General features: G+C 44.8%; 3 protein-coding genes across 3 annotated transcripts in view; 2 read left to right on the top strand and 1 right to left on the bottom strand.

Annotated features, from left to right (window-relative positions):
* Window positions 1-20,971, top strand: part of LOC141121905 (uncharacterized) — a 619,894-nt gene that overhangs the window by 234,525 nt on the left and 364,398 nt on the right. The window lies entirely within an intron of this gene.
* Window positions 1-20,971, bottom strand: part of LOC141121909 (uncharacterized) — a 196,083-nt gene that overhangs the window by 141,832 nt on the left and 33,280 nt on the right. The window lies entirely within an intron of this gene.
* On the top strand, window positions 1,902-20,826 carry LOC141121875 (uncharacterized). The gene is made up of 8 exons (XM_073611633.1): window positions 1,902-3,657; window positions 4,630-4,743; window positions 12,005-12,139; window positions 12,271-12,349; window positions 12,466-12,563; window positions 12,653-12,880; window positions 12,986-13,127; window positions 17,729-20,826. The coding sequence occupies exons 1-8, from the start codon at window positions 3,550-3,552 to the stop codon at window positions 18,385-18,387; spliced, it is 1,563 nt and encodes a 520-aa protein (XP_073467734.1). The 5' UTR covers window positions 1,902-3,549; the 3' UTR covers window positions 18,388-20,826.

Raw genomic sequence — 20,971 nt, 5'->3', positions numbered from 1 at the left:
CCTGTATCATGTCTGCAGTCTCTGACCATCTCTTGTATCATGTCTGCAGTCTCTGACCATCTCTTGTATCATGTCTGCGAATCTCTCACTCTGCGGAAGGTGCTCCAGAGCCCCCTTCACATTAGAGTTCCCATTTGATGTGTCTCATCTGATATAAAGGTAATCTTTGGTCACCAGAGCTCCCCCCTCCCTTACATTACAGTTCCCCTTTACACCAAAGTCTGCAGGTTCCCCCTTAGATCATGATCCGCAGCATTCCCTTTTTATATCAGAGTTGCCTTGCACTGTAATGCTCTGTACACACGGTCGGACATTGATCGGACATTCCGACAACAAAATCCTAGGATTTTTTCCGACGAATGCTAGCTCAAACTTGTCTTGCATACACACGGTCACACAAAGTTATCGGAAAATCTGATCATTCTGAACGTGGTGACGTAAAATATGTATGTGGGGACTATAAACGGGGCAGTGGCCAATAGCTTTCGTCTCTTAATTTATTCTGAGCATGCGTGGCACTGTGGGCGTCGGATTTGTGTACACACGATCAGAATTTCCGACAACGGATTTTGTTGTCCGAAAATTTTATAGCCTGTTCTCAAACTTTGTGTGTCGGAAATTCCAATGGAAAATGTGTGATGGAGCCCACACACGGTCGGAATTTCCGACAACAAAGTCCTATCACACATTTTCCGTCGGAAAATCCGACCGTGTGTACGGGGCATAAGGGAGAATCCTGCAGACTCTGATATATGGGGGAACTCTGTACTGGCTGGGTTATATTAACCTGACCTTCATGTAAATGGAGAAATATGACTGTAATATATAATATATATGTAATATATATATTTGATTAAAGAAGAATTGGTTAGAGAAAATTCTATAAACGGTGAATTCATAGAATTGAAAACTCTTAATATATGCAATTTATACAATTTTTATCTCTTTATCTTTCCAATTATGGATGTGAATGGGGCCTCACGTCTCAGATTTGCCTAAGGCCTCACAAAGCCTAGAGCCGCCTCTGTCTGCATTATATGGTGCAGGAATATCTAGGGCCAAGAGCAGACTTGGAGACCTTTCCAATAGAGCATCTACTTGGTTACTCGGTCTTAAGCATTGACCACTGGCCAGAACTTGCTCAATGTGCAATCAAGCTACTGGCCTGTCCTGCTTTCAGCGTGCTTTCTGAACGCACATTCAGTCCTCCTGGAGAGTTTGTAACTGTTCAAAGAGTGCGCCTGTCCACAGACTTTGTTGATAGGCTCACATTTATAAAAATTAATCCTGGATCAGCAGTTATCAAGCACCTGATGCTGATGATGTAACTGATTAAATTTGCTATGGATGTGAGAGCCCTTGAAGACTGCCTATGCTGCCTATCCTATTCCTCCTCAATCTTGATGATGCTAGCTTGCAACAATATTTTTGGTTTAGGGCACCACCACCACCCAAGGTCCAATTTTTCTGCCCCTGTTTAACAGGGGCATGTTATTACAATGTTTGATATAATATTTCACAGCAGGGCCCGTTCCTGCACCCACCAAGAGTAACTGTGACGGCATACAGTGTTTTGGCACCACCAAAACCAAAGGCCCAGTTTTTCTGCCCCTGTTTAACAGGGGCATGTAATTACAATTTTTTAAATAGTAGTTAAGCAGGGCCCGTTCCTGCCCCCAACAAGAGTAACTGTGAGGGGTTCCAGTGTTCAGGCACCACCAACACCTAAGGCCCAATTTTTCTGCAGAGTATATTGTGCAGTCCATATATATACTGCTGTTCAGAGTATATAGTGTTTGGGGCCCTGGGGGACCCCAACGCCATTTTTTTTTGTATTTTAGGTGTGGGGTTCCCCTTAATAGTCGTACCAGACCCAAAGGGCCTGGTAATGGACTGGGGGGGCACGCCGTTTATTTCAATGATTTTTATCCATATTGCCGGGATTCGACATTTCTTTACAGCCGAGCTCAGTTTTAAATTACATTTTTTCCTTTAGAAATGTAATTTGCTGTGGTACTGTTCTAAACACGGTAAAGATGTGCTACTTTACAGGCATACTAAGGCACAATATTTAAAGGAATATTTCATCTTTATTGTTTCACTTTAAGCATTATTAAAATCACTGCTCCTGAATAAACGGCCATTTTTAAAACTTTTTTTGCATTGATACATGTCCCCTGGGGCAGGAACCGGGTTCCCAAACAGTTTTTATGGGAATAACTTGCATATAAGCCTTTAAAATTAGCAACAAATTTTTTGCCTGTTCACAAGTTCTGGTGCGAACCGAACCGGGGGTGTTCGGCTCATCCCTAGTCCCCATCAGCGGAGCTCCTCCTTACATCAGTGTCCCCAGCAACGAAGCCCCTCCTTACATCAGTGGCCCCTAACAGCTAAACCCCTCCTTACATCAGTGTCCCCATCAGCGGAGCCCCTCCTTACATCAGTGGCCCCTAGCAGCGAAGCCCCACCATACATCAGTGTCCCCAGCAGTGGATCCCCTTCTTACATCTGGTGTCCCCAGCAGCGGAGCCCTTCCATACATCTGGTGTCCCCATCAGCGGAGCCCCTCCTTACATCAGTGTCCCCATCAGTGAAGCCCCTCCTTACATCAGTGTCCCCATCAGTGAAGCCCCTCCTTACATCAGTGTCCCCATCAGAGGAGCTCCTCCTTACATCAGTGTCCCCATCAGAGGAGCCCCTCCTTACATCAGTGTCCCCATCAGAGGAGCTCCTCCTTACATCAGTGTCCCCATCAGAGGAGCCCCTCCTTACATCAGTGTCCCCATCAGTGGAGCTCCTCCTTACATCAGTGTCCCCATCAGAGGAGCCCCTCCTTTCATCAGTGACTGTCTGTCCCCTGTTGCCAGACACTGGGTGGAGGGTTGGCGGCAGCTACTGTTCCCGGATTTCTCCATGTGCTGTAATCAGTGGAGAGGGGAGGGGCCTCCGCAACCAATCAGCTTCAGTGTACAAGAGAATTTTCTATTTGTACACTGAAGAGAGAAGCCAATTGGCTGCCCCTCCCCTCTGCACCTCATACAGGGAAATAGTCCTTGCAGCGGGCATCTTTTTGTAGCCCGCTGACCATTTTTGCCAAAAACATTCCAGATTTCCTGGGACAAAGGCAAAATCCTGGGAATTTAATCAGGACGAGGGTCCCAAAATCGGGATTGTCCCAGGAAAATCAGGACTGTTGGCAAGTATGTCACTGTGCCCCCTCCTTATCATCACTTTCCCTTCTCATCATCACTGTGCCCCCTCCTCATCATCACTGTGCCCCCCCATCCTCATTGTAAGATACAGAAATTGTTCATTGCTCAAGGAACCCCTATAAACCTTTGGAGGAACCCTGGCTGAGAAAGGGTGGGCTAGGCAGTCATATATCTCTACCCCACTTGTTGGGAGTGGAGATGACCCATCTATAAGGATATACAGTACATACACACACAGCACAAGGCCCTGTTCACACTATGAGATGTTTCTCTGGGCTGCAGTTCCTCTGAGCTCCACAAGGTGGTAATCTCACTTCTACCCAGACAGGAAGTCTCTATGCAATACAGACAGGAAGTGATGTCAGGTACAGACAGGAAGTTCCGGGTGAGAGGTGAGTCAGGAGGAAGTAGAGATGAGACGTTGTTGGAAGTGGCAGTAGAGGAGGTAATAAGATCTTATTTTCTATTTACACCCAGTAACCCCCCGTCATGTCCGTCCTCTTCCTCCATAGTCACTGTGATGTCTTTTATCTCCAGCAGATGATGATACACACATATATAGTGTGGAAATGTAGAATAACCCCGTATATTACAATGAGGGAATTTATGGTCTGTACCACGAGGGGAGTTATTGATGTCAGTAAATGTCGGTTCCAGACATTGTATGTGGGGGGAATGAAATGATAATTAAAGGTTGGGATTAGGGAAGATTTCTGTAAGATTTTACACAGGAATGATCAGCGCCCCTCCAGAGACACTATGATGAGTCTCACAATAGGAGTCTGAAAGGGACTGGATTTTGGGGGGGTGAGATGGTGAACCCGGAGTGGGGGGGGGGGACAATTTTATCAGAAAGACATCCAAATAAAATGGATTTTTCAGCTACTCCACCAGCTGCATTCTTTCTCCTACTATCCAGTCTAATCCCTTTTCTTACTGTAGAGAGTGACAGTGACATCACTCCGATCAGTCAGCAGGCTGCCGGAGATTGGAGCCTTGCAGCCGGAGTTCTGACAATTATCCTGATTAGTTGGCAACTCCGGTCAAAAGTCAGCAAGTTCCCCTTCCTGGACATCATGATGACCTGACATTGTCCTCACATCACTGCCTCAGAGCAAACAAGTCAAAGGAAGGATCATATTTATCATTTCTTGACTGCAGATCTAATACTATTTAAATCCAGTTTGGAAACCAAACAAACCCAACGAAGAAAAGGGGATTTCTGATTCGGCAGGCCAAGGGTGTCCCTGAACCTAAAAAATGTCTAAAATACTAAACAATCCAAATAAAATTTGTTCCCATGGGGGGCAGGTGTAGGATCAACCCTATTATTCCCCCCTCACATCCACATCCTATTATTGTGTGACCAATACCATCCAAATAATGCTTTAATTTCCTAATGTTATCCGTCTACAAGGGGACCTGTATAGATCACATGGCCGCACCAATGAGAACGGAGGAGGATCAGAGTCACATGACGGAGAAGATACTAAATCTCACCCTGGAGATCATCTACCTGCTGACCGGAGAGGTGAGGAGGATTCTGGGAGGTCACATGACATCACTCTTATCTCTATTAATAAAACACAGACCTGACCAGAGAGGTGAGGAGGATTCTGGGAGGTCACATGACATCACTCTTATCTCTATTAATAAAACACAGATCTGGCCGGAGAGGTGAGGAGGATTCTGGGAGGTCACATGACATCACTCTTATCTCTATTAATAAAACACAGACCTGACCGGAGAGGTGAGGAGGATTCTGGGAGGTCACATGACATCACTCTTATCTCTATTAATAAAACACAGACCTGACCGGAGAGGTGAGGAGGATTCTGGGAGGTCACATGACATCACTCTTATCTCTATTAATAAAACACAGACCTGACCGGAGAGGTGAGGAGGATTCTGGGAGGTCACATGACATCACTCTTATCTCTATTAATAAAACACAGACCTGACCGGAGAGGTGAGGAGGATTCTGGGAGGTCACATGACATCACTCTTATCTCTATTAATAAAACACAGACCTGACCGGAGAGGTGAGGAGGATTCTGGGAGGTCACATGACATCACTCTTATCTCTATTAATAAAACACAGACCTGACCGGAGAGGTGAAGAGGATTCTGGGAGGTCACATGACATCACTCTTATCTCTATTAATAAAACACAGACCTGACCGGAGAGGTGAGGAGGATTCTGGGTGGTCACATGACATCACTCTTATCTCTATTAACCACTTGCCGACCGGGCCATAGCCGAAAGACGGCAACAGCGCGGTCGGCTAGTTCTGGGTGGACGTCCATGGACGTCCTCCCAGAATACTGCTCTCGCGCGCCCCCTGGGGCGCGCACCCGAGAACTTCCGTGACCGCATCATCGCGGCCGTTTACCATGTGATCGCTCCGTCAAATGACGGAGCGATCACATGTCAACAGACCGGCGTCATCTCATGACGCCGGTTCCTCCCGCCCCTCTCTGTACCGATCAGTACAGTGCGAGGGGAGAGGGGGAGGGATCGGATGGCAGCACCGCTGTGGGCTGGATGTGTAGTGCCCACAGCGGTGCTCAGTGACAATTGCTGTCACATCCATCCATCCCTCAATGCTCAGCCAACCCTGCAATACTCTGCACTATACCCTGCAATACTCTGCATAACACCCTGCAATACTCTGCACTATACCCTGCAATACTCTGCATAACACCCTGCAATACTCTGCACTATACCCTGCAATACTCTGCATAACACCCTGCAATACTCTGCACTATACCCTGCAATACTCTGCATAACACCCTGCAATACTCTGCACTATACCCTGCAATACTCTGCATAATACCCCGCAATACTCTGCACTATACCCTGCAATACTCTGCATAACACCCTGCAATACTCTGCATAACACCCTACAATACTCTGCACTATACCCTGCAATACTCTGCATAATACCCCGCAATACTCTGCACTATACCCTGCAATACTCTGCATAACACCCTGCAATACTCTGCATAACACCCTGCAATACTCTGCATAACACCCCGCAATACTCTGCATAATACCCCGCAATACTCTGCACTATACCCTGCAATACTCTGCATAACACCCTGCAATACTCTGCATAACACCCCGCAATACTCTGCATAATACCCCGCAATACTCTGCACTATACCCTGCAATACTCTGCATAACACCCTGCAATACTCTGCATAATACCCTGCAATACTCTGCACAACACCCCGCAATACTCTGCATAACACCCCGCAATACTCTGCACTATACCCTGCAATACTCTGCATAACACCCTGCAATACTCTGCACAACACCCCGCAATACTCTGCATAACACCCCGCAATACTCTGCACTATACCCTGCAATACTCTGCACTATACCCTGCAATACTCTGCATAACACCCTGCAATACTCTGCATAACACCCTGCAATACTCTGCATAACACCCTGCAATACTCTGCATAACACCCTGCAATACTCTGCACTATACCCTGCAATACTCTGCATAATACCCGGCACTACTCTGCATTATACCCGGCACTACTCTGCAATATACGCGGGCACTACTCTGCAATATACGCGGGCACTACTCTGCAATATACGCGGGCACTACTCTGCAATATACCCCGCAATACTCTGCAATATACCCCGCAATACTCTGCAATATACCCCGCAATACTCCGCAATTTTTAACCAGTTCCCGCCCACAGTCATATGACATCCCTGACTTTGAGCGGGTATATCTGAATGATGGGTGCAGCTACAGGCATCATTCAGATATCAGCTTTTTCAGCCAGCGATTTCCTACACCATAGGAATGATCATAGCTGCTGTTCCACTGCTTGATCATTCTTATGGGAGGCGAGAGGGGACGCCCCCCCCCTTCCCGCCACCCTCCGGTGCTTCTACCGACTCACCGCTACGATCGAAGCCAAGATCGTTTTTTTTTTATTATTATTTCAGGCTTCCCAGCCTAGAGGTGAGATGTGGGGTCTTATTGACCCCATATCTCACTGTAAAGAGGACCTGTCATGCCATATTCCTATTACAAGGATGTTTACATTCCTTGTAATAGAAATAAAAGTGATCAAAAAATTTTTTGGGGGGGAAAAAGTGTCAAACTAAAATAAATAAAGTAAAATAAACAATAAAAAAAAAAAAAAAAAAAAATTTAAAGCGCCCATGTCCGTGTGCTCGCATGCAGAAGCGAACACATACGTAAGTCCCGCCCACATATGAAAACGGTGTTCAAACCACACATGTGAGGTATCGCTGCGATCGGTAGAGCGAGAGCAATAATTTTGGCCCTAGACCTCCTCTGTAACTCAAAACATGTAACCAGGAAAAAATTTTAAAGCGTCACCTATGGAGATTTTTAAGTAGCGACGTTTGGCACCATTCCACGAGAGTGTGCAATTTTGAAGGGTGACATGTTGGGTATCTATTTACTCGGCGTAACTTCATCTTTCATATTATGCAAAAACATTGGGCTAACTTTACTGTTTTGTTTTTTTTTAAAGCACAAAACTGTTTCTTTCCCCAAAAAAACGCGTTCGAAAAATTGCTGCACAAATACCGTGCGAGATAAAAAGTTGCAACAACCGCCATTGTATTCTCTAGGGTCTTTGCTAAAAAAAATATATATAATGTTTTGGGGTTCTATGTAATTTTCTAGCAAATAAATTATGATTTTTACATGTAGGAGAGAAATGTCAGAATTGGCCTGGGCGCTCCAGAACGCCTGGAGGTGCTCCCCTGCATGTTGGGCCTCTGTATGTGGCCACGCTGTGTAAAAGTCTCACACATGTGGTATCACCATACTCGGGAGTAATAGCAGAATGTGTTTTGGGGTGTAATTTGTGCTATGCATATGCTGTGTGTGAGAAATAACCTTCTAATATGACAATTTTGTGAAAAAAAAAAAAAAGAAAAAAAAAATCTTGATTTTGCAAAGAATTGTGGGAAAAGATGACAATTTCAAAAAAACTCACCATGCATCTTTCTAAATACCTTGGAATGTCTTCTTTCCAAAAAGGGGTCATTTGAGGGGTATTTGTACTTTTCTGGCATGTTAGGGTCTCAAGAAATGAGATAGGCCGTCAGTACTTCAGGTGTGATCAATTTTCAGATATTGGCACCGTAGCTTTTGGACTCTCTAACATTCACAAAGACCAAATAATATACACCAAGTTGTACTTATTTTTACCAAAGATATGTAGCGGTATAAATTTTGGCCAAAATTTACGAAGAAAAATTACTAATTTGCTAAATTTTATAACAGAAACAAAGAAAAATTCATTTTTTTACCAAATTTTCAGTCTTTTTTCTTTTATAGCGCAAAAAATAAAAAACCCAACGGTGATTAAATACCACCAAAAGAAAGCTCTATTTGTGTGAAAAAAAGGATAAAAATTTCATATGGGTAAAGTGTTGTATGACTGAGTAATTGTCATTCAAAGTGTGAGAGCACCGAAAGCTGAAAATTGGTCTGGTTAGGAAGGGGGTTTAAGTGCCCAGTGGTCAAGTGGTTAATAAAACACAGACCTGACCGGAGAGGTGAGGAGGATTCTGGGAGGTCACATGACATCACTCTTATCTCTATTAATAAAACACAGACCTGACCGGAGAGGTGAGGAGGATTCTGGGAGGTCACATGACATCACTCTTAGCTCTATTAATAAAACACAGACCTGACCGGAGAGGTGAGGAGGATTCTGGGAGGTCACATGACATCACTCTTATCTCTATTAATAAAACACAGACCTGAGCGGAGAGGTGAGTCCAGGGCTGGACTGGGAATAAAAACCAACCCTGGAAATAATTTCATACCAGCCCCATAGCATTATTATACCAGCCCAACATCATAACCATCATATCATCATTATTTTCTTGCTCATAAAAAGGGAAAACCATGCATTTTAAAGCACATTTGAAGAGCGTATTATATATAGAGAAGACATATATGAAAGCACATAGGGATAGATATACATACATACATACATATATATATATATATATATATATATATATATATATATATATATATATATATATATAGCGCTGGTAGATTTTAATCTACCACTGATAGGTAAATTTAGTGGGTCGCTTATTAGAGGGAGTTAGATTTGCCTCTGTTCCAGCTTGGCTGAGTTGCGTGTGTTTCCACATTGTGCCGGTGGGTGTCGTTGTCACCATGGGCCAGTGTTGGAAAAGCAACGTGTTGAACCGTATGAGTGCTCCTCTGTCCCAGAGATAACTCGGTGAAGGTGGTCCTCCGAGTTGCATTCTGGGAGAGGGTATTTATGGGACAAACGCCATGTTTTAGGGTCGTTCTTCAGCCACCTGCTGGCCCTCCTGGCCGACAGGTATGCACTAGGAATACCACCTCGTGGTCCTCCGTTCCGGGGGCCCGCGTCGCTGCGGCATGTGGGTGGGCCCAGAAGTCTGTCTGGGGCCTACCACAGCAGCAGAGGAACGGTCCTGAGCTGTCTATCCTGAGTGAAGAAGCTGGACAACCGAGGAGATCCCAGGGGAGGACCCGTCATGGAAGGATCATGCAGAGTGCTGGTCTGGAGAGGGGCCTGGTGACTCGGTTGGAGGACGCATTCCGAAGTAATCTTACAGTATAGTACTGCCGAGTTGGCTTAAAGGTTCAAGTACTGTGTCTGACATTCATCACAAACCAATACATCCTGTGACAGAGGATCGTACGGGTTTTATTCCAAACAAGTCTGTGGCAGAGACTTTAGTTTGTGCTGCGTACTGGCTGCTAGACAAGTGAGAGAGGTCTAGCCAGGCGGGCAAAGATTGAATCCCACAGGGGGAGCGCTTTCAACTACAAGTGATCAATATTCAGAGAAATGTTCTAAAGAACACTAAGAAGAGTATTTGAGCTTCCCTGCAGCTTTCCTTCTACCCCCTTCCTGCTATTTCCCTTGTTCGTTTATTAAAGCATTGGAAAACCTACTCAAGTGTTTGGTGCTTATATCGTCCAGAGGTAAACTCAATGGAACCCTAGACCCGGTGCTGGTGAAACAGAGATATCGAGAGTGAAGGTAACAAGCCCGCTTAAACCAGCAGCTCCACCGAGAGTTTTTGCTACATATATATCCGTAAATTTCAGTTAAAAGTGGAGTAATCATCAAGGGGGACACCTGGGACTCTGGGAATGTGAGGGGGGGGGCTCTGGTGACCAGAGACCACCTTCCGCAGAAAGAATACACTAGGGTAAGGGGGGGGGGGTTAATGATAGAGGGGGAAAACCTTTATATCGGTGCCACCTTACATTGTTGTATTTACTCCCCCTTACATCAGTGACCCCCCTCGAGTGGCCTGGCGGTGCTGTCATTGACCTCCTCTCAGGTGCACCTTGCACAGATCAGTCAGTTGGCTCAAGCGTGGTGGCTCTGGTTTTCCTATAGTCTCCTCTCCACAGTCCACACACGTCTGACTTCTCCCATGATCCCCATCCCGGCGGTGCTCCCATTCTTGACTCCTCTCCAGACTCTCCCTCAGAGACTGCAGACATGATATAAGACAAGAGATGGTCAGAGGTTGCGGACATGATACAAGAGATGGTTAGAGGCTGCGGGCATGGTACAGGAGATGTCAAGATGTCAGAGGCTGCGGGCATGGTAAAGGAGATGATTAGAGACTGAGGACATGATACTAAAGATGTTAAGAGAATTTAGACATGATACAGGAGATGGTCAGAGACTGCAGACATGATACAAGAGATGGTCAGAGACTGCAGACATAGTACAAGAGATCAGTGCAGCTTTACCAGTGCCCATCAAATGCAGGCTCACTGTGCCCGTCATTGCAGCCTCATCGTGCCCATCATTGCCGCCTCATCATGCCCATCATTGCCGCCTTACCGTGCCCTCATTGCAGCCTCAACATGCTCTCATTGCAGCCTCACCATCATTGCCGCCTTACTGTGCCCATCATTGCCGCCTTACTGTGCCCATCATTGCAGCCTCACGTGCCCATCATTGCAGCCTCACGTGCCCATCATTGCAGCCTCACGTGCCCATCATTGCAGCCTCACCGTGCCCATCATTGCAGCCTCACCATGCCCATCATTGTAGCCTCACCATGCCCATCATTGCAGCCTCACTGTGCCCATCATTGCCACCTTACCGTACCCTCATTGCAGCCTCACCATCATTTCCGCCTTACTGTGCCCTCATTGCAGCCTTCCTCACCATTATTGGAGCCTTACTGTGCCCTCATTGCAGCCTCACCAGTCAGTGCGTGCATTATGCACAGCGGGTATCTCCAGCTGTGTCATGGAGCTGAGGGTGAAAAGTTTGGCCGCGCTGTGATAAAAGTCCCACCCTCCTCCTAGACCAGCTCATGTGATAGACATAACACTGCGTCTATCACACGAGCTGGTCTAGGAGGAGGGCAGGACTTTTATCACAGCGCGGCCAAACTTTTCACACTCAGCTTGACACAGCAGTCTCCTGCTGTGTGACAAGTAGGCAGGAGGAGGAGGGAGGGGAGCACTGTAGCCACAGCATAGATCAAAGCGGCCCTAGGGCAGGCAGCCTACCGGGAAATGTCCTGGTATCCCGGTAGGCCAGTCCGGCCCTGGGTGAGTGGGATTCTGGGAGATCACATGACATCACTCTTATCTCTATTATTAAAACACAGACCTGACCGGAGAGGTGAGGAGGATTCTGGGAGGTCACATGACATCACTCTTATCTTTATTAATAATATAGAGGTGAGGAGTATTCTGGGATTCTAACATGATATTCCTATTGGTTCTTCAATACAGAAATTTCCTATTCTGAAGTCAGCTGATTATATGATCATCACAGTGCCTCCATGTAACTCCCTAAATCCTGAGAGACACAACATGCAGAAGATTCTAGAAGTCACCAAGAAGATGATGGAGCTACTGACAGGAGAGGTGAGCGGTGCTGGGAATTCTGGGACATTATCCAGTAACAGACAAGGGATGTGTCTGGATGGTGACTGTATCATTGTGTGTGTCAGGTTCCTATAAGGTGTCAGGATGTCACTGTGTATTTCTCCATGTAGGAGTGGGAGTATTTAGAAGGACACAAGGATCTCTACAAGGATGTCATGATGGACAATCAGCCGCCCCTCACATCACCGGGTAAGAGGAGACTTTATTGTAAAGGAGAGAGCAGTACGGAGGGTCCACCTAGATCCCCCATCATCTGATAAACACATAGAAACAATGTATTCAGTCAGTGTGTGTGTTTCCTACAGATGGATCCAGTAATGGGAACCCACCAGAGAGATGTCCCCATCCTCTGTATTCCCGGGATTCCACACAGGAAGATCACACCATCCCTCACCATCATCAGGTAGATGAGGAACAATCACTGATAGTATCATTAGGATCTGTACATTATCTGCACTGTTACAATTGATGTCATTTTTATTATATATTCAGAGTGGAAACCTGAGAGATTCTAAAGTTGAGGATAAAGACCGGATAAAAGAGCAGGCTGATGAGGATGGGGTGATGGAGGAGTCAGAGTCTCTAAAAGAACACAAAGATCTGTACCAGGACACCATGGAGGAGTCATCCAGCTACAGAAACCCACCAGAGAGATGTCCCCATCCTCTGTATTCCCGGGATTCCACACAGGAAGATCACACCATCCCTCAATGTTGTAAGGTTGGTGGGACAGAGTGTCTAGAACATGGACTTGTAGAGATGTGTGGATTTTTTATATGAGCTTATATCTTACAGATGATATTCTCTCTCATTTTCTTGATTTAGAGTGGAGATCCAATCGATATAGAATTTGAGGTGAAAGCAGAAGAAGAAGAGAGGTATGTGAGGGATGATCAGCAGTCTATGGAGGAGGATGGAATAACACTGACATTTATAGAGGAGGACACTCCTACAGAGATCAGCACAGGTGGGTCATTAACACGAAATACATTCCTCCACCTATACTGCTCACTGATTGGTCCAAAGTAGGGCAAGAACTGGGTGATATCAGCCTGTAATACCCTGGTCATCCTGTATTCCTGTATTTCTCTTGGATAATCTTCCTTCTCTGTGCTGCAGACACAATTTATGTATCTAGACTGGATTTATGGAGATTCTGGGGTTCAGCTGGAAGTGAAATATTGACTCTCACCATAGATGTTATTAGTAGGGTTGCACCAATACAATTTTTTTGTGTGTTTATATAGAAGTGAGTATACAAGGTGAGTATAGTAGCAAGTCCTAGTTGCAATCTTGAAACACCCAATACGAGGACAATATGCGACCGGTCTAAACTATGTGGCATGTTCACCAATGCCAGGAGCATGGCGGACAAGATGGGTGAACTAGAGATACTGTTGTACAAGGAGGATTTGGATTTTGTGGGAATTTCAGAGAGCTGGTTCAACAGCTCTCATGATTGGCTGGCAAACATTCAAGGGTATACCCTATACCGCAAGGATAGAAAGGGTAAAAAAGGGGGAGGGGTATGCCTATATATCAAGAATAATGTACAAGCGAAGGTGAGAGATGACATCACTAAGGGAGCTAGAGAGGAGGTGGAATCCAAAGGGATGAAGCTAAGGGGAAAATAATACTGGGGGTATGCTATAGGCCCCCTAACCTGAGGGAGGAAGTGGAGACGGATCTCCTATCACAAATTGGATTAGCAGCAAGGATGGGAAGTGTTATCATAATGGGGGATTTTAATTATCCAGACATAGACTGGGCGGAGGGAACCGCGCATTCATTTAAGGCTCGCCAGTTCCTTAATGTCTTGCAGGACAATTTTATGGGTCAGATGGTAGACGCACCAACTAGAAATAAAACATTACTGGATCTACTGATTACCAACAATACAGACCTGATCACGGATGTGGAAATACGGGGCAATTTAGGTAACAGCGATCACAGGTCAATTAGTTTCAGTATAAATCACACAAATAGGAAACATGAAGGGAACACAAAGACACTGAATTTCAAAAGAGCCAACTTCCCTAAACTACAAACCTTGCTAAAAGGCATAAATTGGGATAAAATATTAAGAACAAAGAATACGGAGGAGAGATGGGTTTGCTTTAAGAGCATATTAAATAAGGGCATTAGCCAATGTATCCCATTGGGTAATAAATTTAAAAGAGCGAACAAAAGTCCTGGATGGCTTAACTCCAATGTAAAAATGCATATAAAAGCAAAGGAGAAGGCCTTCAAAAAATACAAGGTTGAGGGATCATCCTCAGCATTCAGACTTTATAAAGAATGTAACAAGAAATGTAAGGGTGCAATTAGGACAGCTAAGATAGAACATGAACGACACATAGCGGAGGAGAGCAAAAAAAATCCCAAGAAATTCTTTAAGTATGTAAACAGTAAAAAAGGGAGGACAGACCATATTGGCCCCATAAAGAATGAGGAAGGACATCTGATTACAAAGGATGGGGAGATGGCTAAGGTATTGAATTTATTCTTCTCCTCAGTCTTCACGAGTGAATCGGGGGGCTTTAGTAACCAAAACTGCAGTGTTTATCCTCATGACACAACACAGGAAGCACCTACATGGTTAACAGAGGACAGAATTAAAATTAGACTTGAGAAACTTAACATTAATAAATCACCGGGACCAGATGGCTTGCATCCGAGGGTACTTAGGGAACTCAGTCAAGTGATTGCCAGACCGTTGTTCCTAATTTTTACAGTCTATTGACTGGAATGGTACCAGCTGATTGGAGAAAAGCCAATGTAGCACCAATATTTAAAAAGGGCCCAAAATACATCCCTGGGAATTACAGACCAGTTAGCCTAACATCAATAGTATGTAAACTCTTGGAGGGGATGATAAGGGACTATATACAAGATTTTAGTAATAAGAACGATATCATTAGCAGTAATCAGCATGGATTCATGAAGAATCATTCTTGCCAAACCAATCTATTAACCTTCTATGAGGAGGTGACTTGCTAGATAAAGGAAGGCCCGTAGACGTGGTGTATCTGGATTTTGCAAAAGCATTTGACACAGTTCCCCATAAACGTTTACTGTACAAAATAAGGTCCGTTGGCATGGACCATAGGGTGAGTACATGGATTGAAAACTGGCTACAAGGGCGTGTTCAGAGCGTGGTGATAAATGGGGAGTACTCAGAATGGTCAGGGGTGGGTAGTGGGGTTCCCCAGGGTTCTGTGCTGGGACCAATCCTATTTAATTTGTTTATAAATGACCTGGAGGATGGGATAAACAGTTCAATCTCTGTATTTGCAGACGATACTAAGTTAAGCAGGGCAATAACTTCTCCGCAGGATGTGGAAATCTTGCAAAAAGATCTGAACAAATTAATGGGGTGGGCGACTACATGGCAAATGAGGTTCAATGTAGAAAAATGTAAAATAATGCATTTGGGTGGCAAAAATATGAATGCAATCTATACACTGGGGGGAGAACCTCTGGGGGAATCTAGGATGGAAAAGGACCTGGGGGTCCTAGTAGATGATAGGCTCAGCAATGGCATGCAATGCCAAGCTGCTGCTAATAAAGCAAACAGAATATTGGCATGCATTAAAAGGGGGATCAACGCAAGAGATAAAACGATAATTCTCCCGCTCTACAAGACTCTGGTCCGCCCGCACCTGGAGTATGCTGTCCAGTTCTGGGCACCAGTCCTCAGGAGGGATGTACTGGAAATGGAGCGAGTACAAAGAAGGGCAACAAAGCTAATAAAGGGTCTGGACGATCTTAGTTATGAGGATAGGTTGCGAGCACTGAACTTATTCTCTCTGGAGAAGAGACGCTTGAGAGGGGATATGATTTCAATTTACAAATACTGTACTGGTGACCCCACAATAGGGATAAAACTTTTTCGCAGAAGAGAGTTTAACAAGACACGTGGCCACTCATTACAATTAGAAGAAAACAGGTTTAACCTTAAACTACGTAGAGGGTTCTTTACTGTAAGAGCGGCAAGGATGTGGAATTCCCTTCCACAGGCGATGGTCTCAGCGGGGAGCATTGATAGCTTCAAGAAACTATTAGATAAGCACCTGAATGACCGCAACATACAGGGATATACAATGTAATACTGACATATAATCACACACATAGGTTGGACTTGATGGACTTGTGTCTTTTTTCAACCTCACCTACTATACTATATAATCCCTTAAAGTGTCATCTAGTGGGCAATTTAGAACTCACAAAATTCAGCAGAGGGAGCACTGTTCCAATAAGTAGGTAGAGACAGATTAGAAGTTCAAAGCAGCAATCCTTTATTGGAAAACTGAACAGACTGATGACATTAGGTAAATGGATCACAAGCCCATGCAGGGAGATTGTAGTGTGCCAGTGAGGCACTGTGACTCATGGGTTCTGTAGTTTACTCTGCTGAGCCTGGTGGAATGAATGGCTGCCTCTAACCCTAAAGTTCCTGGGGGAAGGCGGTGAGCCCAATGGATACCGGATCAATGGATGGAGCACCTGAAAATGACAGCTGCGGTCAGGGCTCATCGCCACCAGTTGGGGGAAATGCCAGGAGCAAGCGGAAGTGCTCCACTATGGAGACAATACTGTGCAGGCAACCCACGAGGACGTTCATTGATCCGGGATCCATAGGCCTCACCGCCCGCTCCCAGGAGCTCCAGTTTTCCAATAAATGATTGCTGCTTTGAAATACTAATCTGTCTCTACCCACTTACTGAACAGCGCTCCCTCTGTTATATATATATATATATATATATATATATATATATATATACTCTATGTTGTACTTTACATCTTTCTAATACTATATAGTCCTATCTGTTGTATCTTATACAATATGTTGTACATTACATAGTCCTGACTTCTGCTCTCTCCCCTCTACCCACTGTTATATATAAACATAATATGTATTCTCTTGTGTTACACCCATTTTCTACCAACTGGACATTTTATATCTGATGATTTGATTGGAGAACAGGCTTTTTACATATTGATAATAATGTGATAACATCCTCAGACTGTGGAACCTTAAACAGAAAGTGATTATAAGGGAGGCGTCAATAACCCAATGATTTATTGAGTGCTACTGATAGGAAGACTATGATACTGTACCGTCGTCCTATAAATTTAGGATGGTGGTCTTCAGAATCAGTCCAGTCTTCATCTTGGTTGTTCTCCCCCCATCCTCACTCTCTGACCTCTGGTGGGGCTCAGCCCCGCTGTTATTCACGACTAAATCATGGACTAAATAAGGAAGTGCAGGACTTCTTGTGTTAGGAAGGTGGTAATGAGTGATAGAGGGGATGGGGACAATCCTCCTATAATCCCCTCATCACTATCACTCCTATAAAAGACAGTTCTCATTGTTTCCTCACTCTCTGACTTAGGTCCATGAATAAAGAAATGATCTGGTAGGAGATCAGAGGACCCATTTACTAGTTACCTTGAGGGGGGAATTGTAAGATCCTCAGAGACAAAGCTGCCTGATGTGGGCGGAGTCCTGGTTTAGGGGAACCAATCTGCTCATGTCTAGTAATAATCTTTTTATTTCTATTTTAGTAGATGGACGGGAGATGAGGAAAACCTCAGAGGATTGTCTCACTTTGTCTCCAGACTGTAAAGTAGAAGATGAGGACATCACACAGTATAGTCCAGGAGAAAACCCGGCTACCTCAAATGTCCATCTGGCACCACACAGTGTAGATGGACCATCGTATTCCTCTTATCCTGAGGAACCTCAGACTGTGAGGGACGGTGCCATCCTTACAACAAATAAGAGGTTTTCCTGTACTGAGTGCGGAAAATGTTTCCCTTCTAAATCTGAACTTAATGTGCATAAAAGATCTCACACAGGGGAGAAGCCATATTCCTGTCCTGAGTGCGGGAAATATTTTTCAGTGAAGTCTAATCTTTCCAGGCACCAGAGATCTCACACAGGGAAGAAACCGTATTCGTGTTCTGAGTGCGGGAAATGTTTTTCAGATAAGTCCAATCTTTACAAACATCAGAGAGCTCACACGGGTGAGAAGCCATATTCCTGTCCTGAGTGTGGGAAATGTTTTTCACAGAAGTACAATCTTTACACACATCAGAGATCTCACACGGGGGAGAAGCCGTATTTCTGTCCTGAGTGCGGGAAATGTTTTTCACGGAAGTTCAAACTTTCCATACATCAAAGATCTCACACAGGGGAGAAGCCACTTTCCTGTCCTGAGTGAGGGAATTGTTCCTCACTGAAGTCCTGTCTTCCTGTACATCAGGGATCCCACACAACCCTTGAGGTTTATTAGTGCCTTGAGTGTGGGAAATGTCTTCTATATGAATGTTGCTGGACATCACAGCTCTCATGTGGGGAAGAAGCACACCCTGATATACACCTCAGATATACTCCATGGCTGATCTTCATCATGTAAGAAACAGTTCATAAGGAGATCAGAGATCACCAAAGACATGGATAAAGTGTTGTACCGTGTTGGCCATTGATAGCAGTAGAAAAATAAAAATGGAGTCATTACCTTTCATTGGCTGAAGCAACTGTCCGCACTGAGAAGACCTTCCATACTAAAAGAGAACCCAGAGGCGGATGGAGACAAAGAGGTGCAGGCACTAGAAAAGAGTAGATGGGTAACAGTCAGGAAGGATAGAGAGGGGAAGTGCCAGGGAGGCTGTTCCTGAGCTGGAGCATCCCAATAAGTACGCTCCATTGAGTGACATTGGTGAAACCAGTCAGGGACCAACACTGCTAGAGCTGAGGGACTCTCCTAGCCGCCGGGGAAGAACTCCTCCAGTGAGAGTGGGGGGGAGCGAAGGGAAAGGATAGACAGATACTGGTGGTAGGGGACTCATAACTTAGAAGGACAGAGAGGGCAATCTGTGACAAAGACCTGAAGCACCAAACTGTATGCTGTCTACCAGGCACATCACGGAATTTGTGGATAGATTACTGGGAGGGGCTGGGGAAGACCCAGCTGTCATGGTGCACGTTGGTACAAATGACAAAGTCAGAGGCAGATGGAGTGTCCTAAATAACAATTTTAGGGACTTGGGAGCTAATTCGAGGAAAAGGACCTCCAAGGTAGTATTCTCAGGAATACTACCGGTACCTCAAGCCACACCAAAAAGGCAGAGGGAGATTAGAGAAGTAAACAAGTGGCTGAAGAGCTGGTGTTGTAAGGAGGGGTTTGGGTTCCTGGAGGACTGGGCCGACTTCTCAGTCGATCACCAGTACTATAGAAGGGACGGACTGCACCTAAATGAGGAGGGTGCAGATGTGCTGGGAGTAAAGATGGCCAAAAAGTTAGAGGGATTTTTAAACTAGGCGATGGGGGGAGGGTCCAGAGGTAGAGATAGTCAGCAATGAACATATTCCAGAGGGTAGTATTGGGGGCATTAGTGGTAGGTTGACTACAGCACATAAACCCAGGTAAGTATAGTAACAAGTCCTATTTGCAATCTCAGAACACCCAATAAGAGAATAGTATGCGACCGGTCTAAACTATGTGGCATGTTCACCAATGCCAGGAGCATGGCGGACAAGATGGGTGAACTAGAGATACTGTTGTACGAGGAGGAGGATTTGGATTTTGTGGGAATTTCAGAGACCTGGTTCAACAGCTCTCATGATTGGCTGGCAACCATTCAAGGGTATACCCTATACCGCAGGGATAGAGAGGGTAAAAAAGGGGGAGGGTGTAATGATATCACATACTGGACATGAAAAGCTGTAGCTAGTGGCCATGTTGTGTGAGAACCTTAGGGAAGCCATGACAGCTTGGCTAACGGTGTAGCCTTACAGAAAAATCTGAACTCCCTCCCTTCTCCCTTGTGTTAGGAATTCATAGCTTTTAAATCTCAAAGGGATGGTTATCTCAACAAAGAAAACAGAACCAGGCTAGGTCAGTAAACACAGCTCATGTTGGCCTGGCAGGATGTTCAGGCCTGTCGTAAAACTGTCAACCTCTCAATTCAGAGACTCAGCAGATACCGGTCGTAAATACCTGAATGCACATAAAGCTTAAAAGTGTGACATTTCAGCATGATTCATAACTTCCAAAGTAATAATAACACAGCCATAATGTGGACATATTTAGTTTCCTCAGATAATTTGTAACATTTCAAGTCCAGACACCCCTATGTCAGGTCATATGGGTAACCACCGGTACCACTTATTCCTCCTGAGTAGACTATACATTATAGATGTGGCATGTTTATATTTGTTTTGAAGCAAATCTCACGCTGAACAATACTATGGATATTTGGAGTCTGTAAACACTATAGATGCAGAGATATGAATATGTATCACATAGTGTACCTGGGCCATGGTCATGAGTGTAGACACCTTCCAGCAACCAAACCCTAAACAAGATGACCAGACGATTGGTCACTGGTCGCTGTCAACACACCTTTGATTTGACAGAAAAGAGGAGAAGCCAAGACAATGGTCAGTTCTCCTTTTACCATCCAAGCAGGAACATCTGCCAAGTTTGAGAACCGATTACCCAGCTCATCGATCAAACTCTGTATTCTTCCTTTTCAATTCTACCTTATTTCTTTGTGGCTGTATATTGTCATCTCTTTGAAACATCTTTTTTCTGTAAATGTTTTATTTGTACCAACTTGACCTTTTCATAATAAACCCTTATGTTGAAAAGTGTTAACCTTGTCTCTAAAGCTCTTAATGCAAGCTATAAACCAACCTGCCTCTTACAAGAGTGCTACTGTTGTAGGGTAAGGCCTCTGAGCAGACCTGTCTGTGGTGGCAGTGTGTGTTGCAGACGCTTATTCTAAAATTATAATTGGTAT

The sequence above is a fragment of the Aquarana catesbeiana genome, unplaced genomic scaffold, assembly GCF_042186555.1.
Source record: "Aquarana catesbeiana isolate 2022-GZ unplaced genomic scaffold, ASM4218655v1 unanchor233, whole genome shotgun sequence".
NCBI lineage: Eukaryota > Metazoa > Chordata > Amphibia > Anura > Ranidae > Aquarana > Aquarana catesbeiana.
Note: the sequence above shows the minus strand (reverse complement) of the source record. Positions and strands in the feature narration are given on the sequence as shown.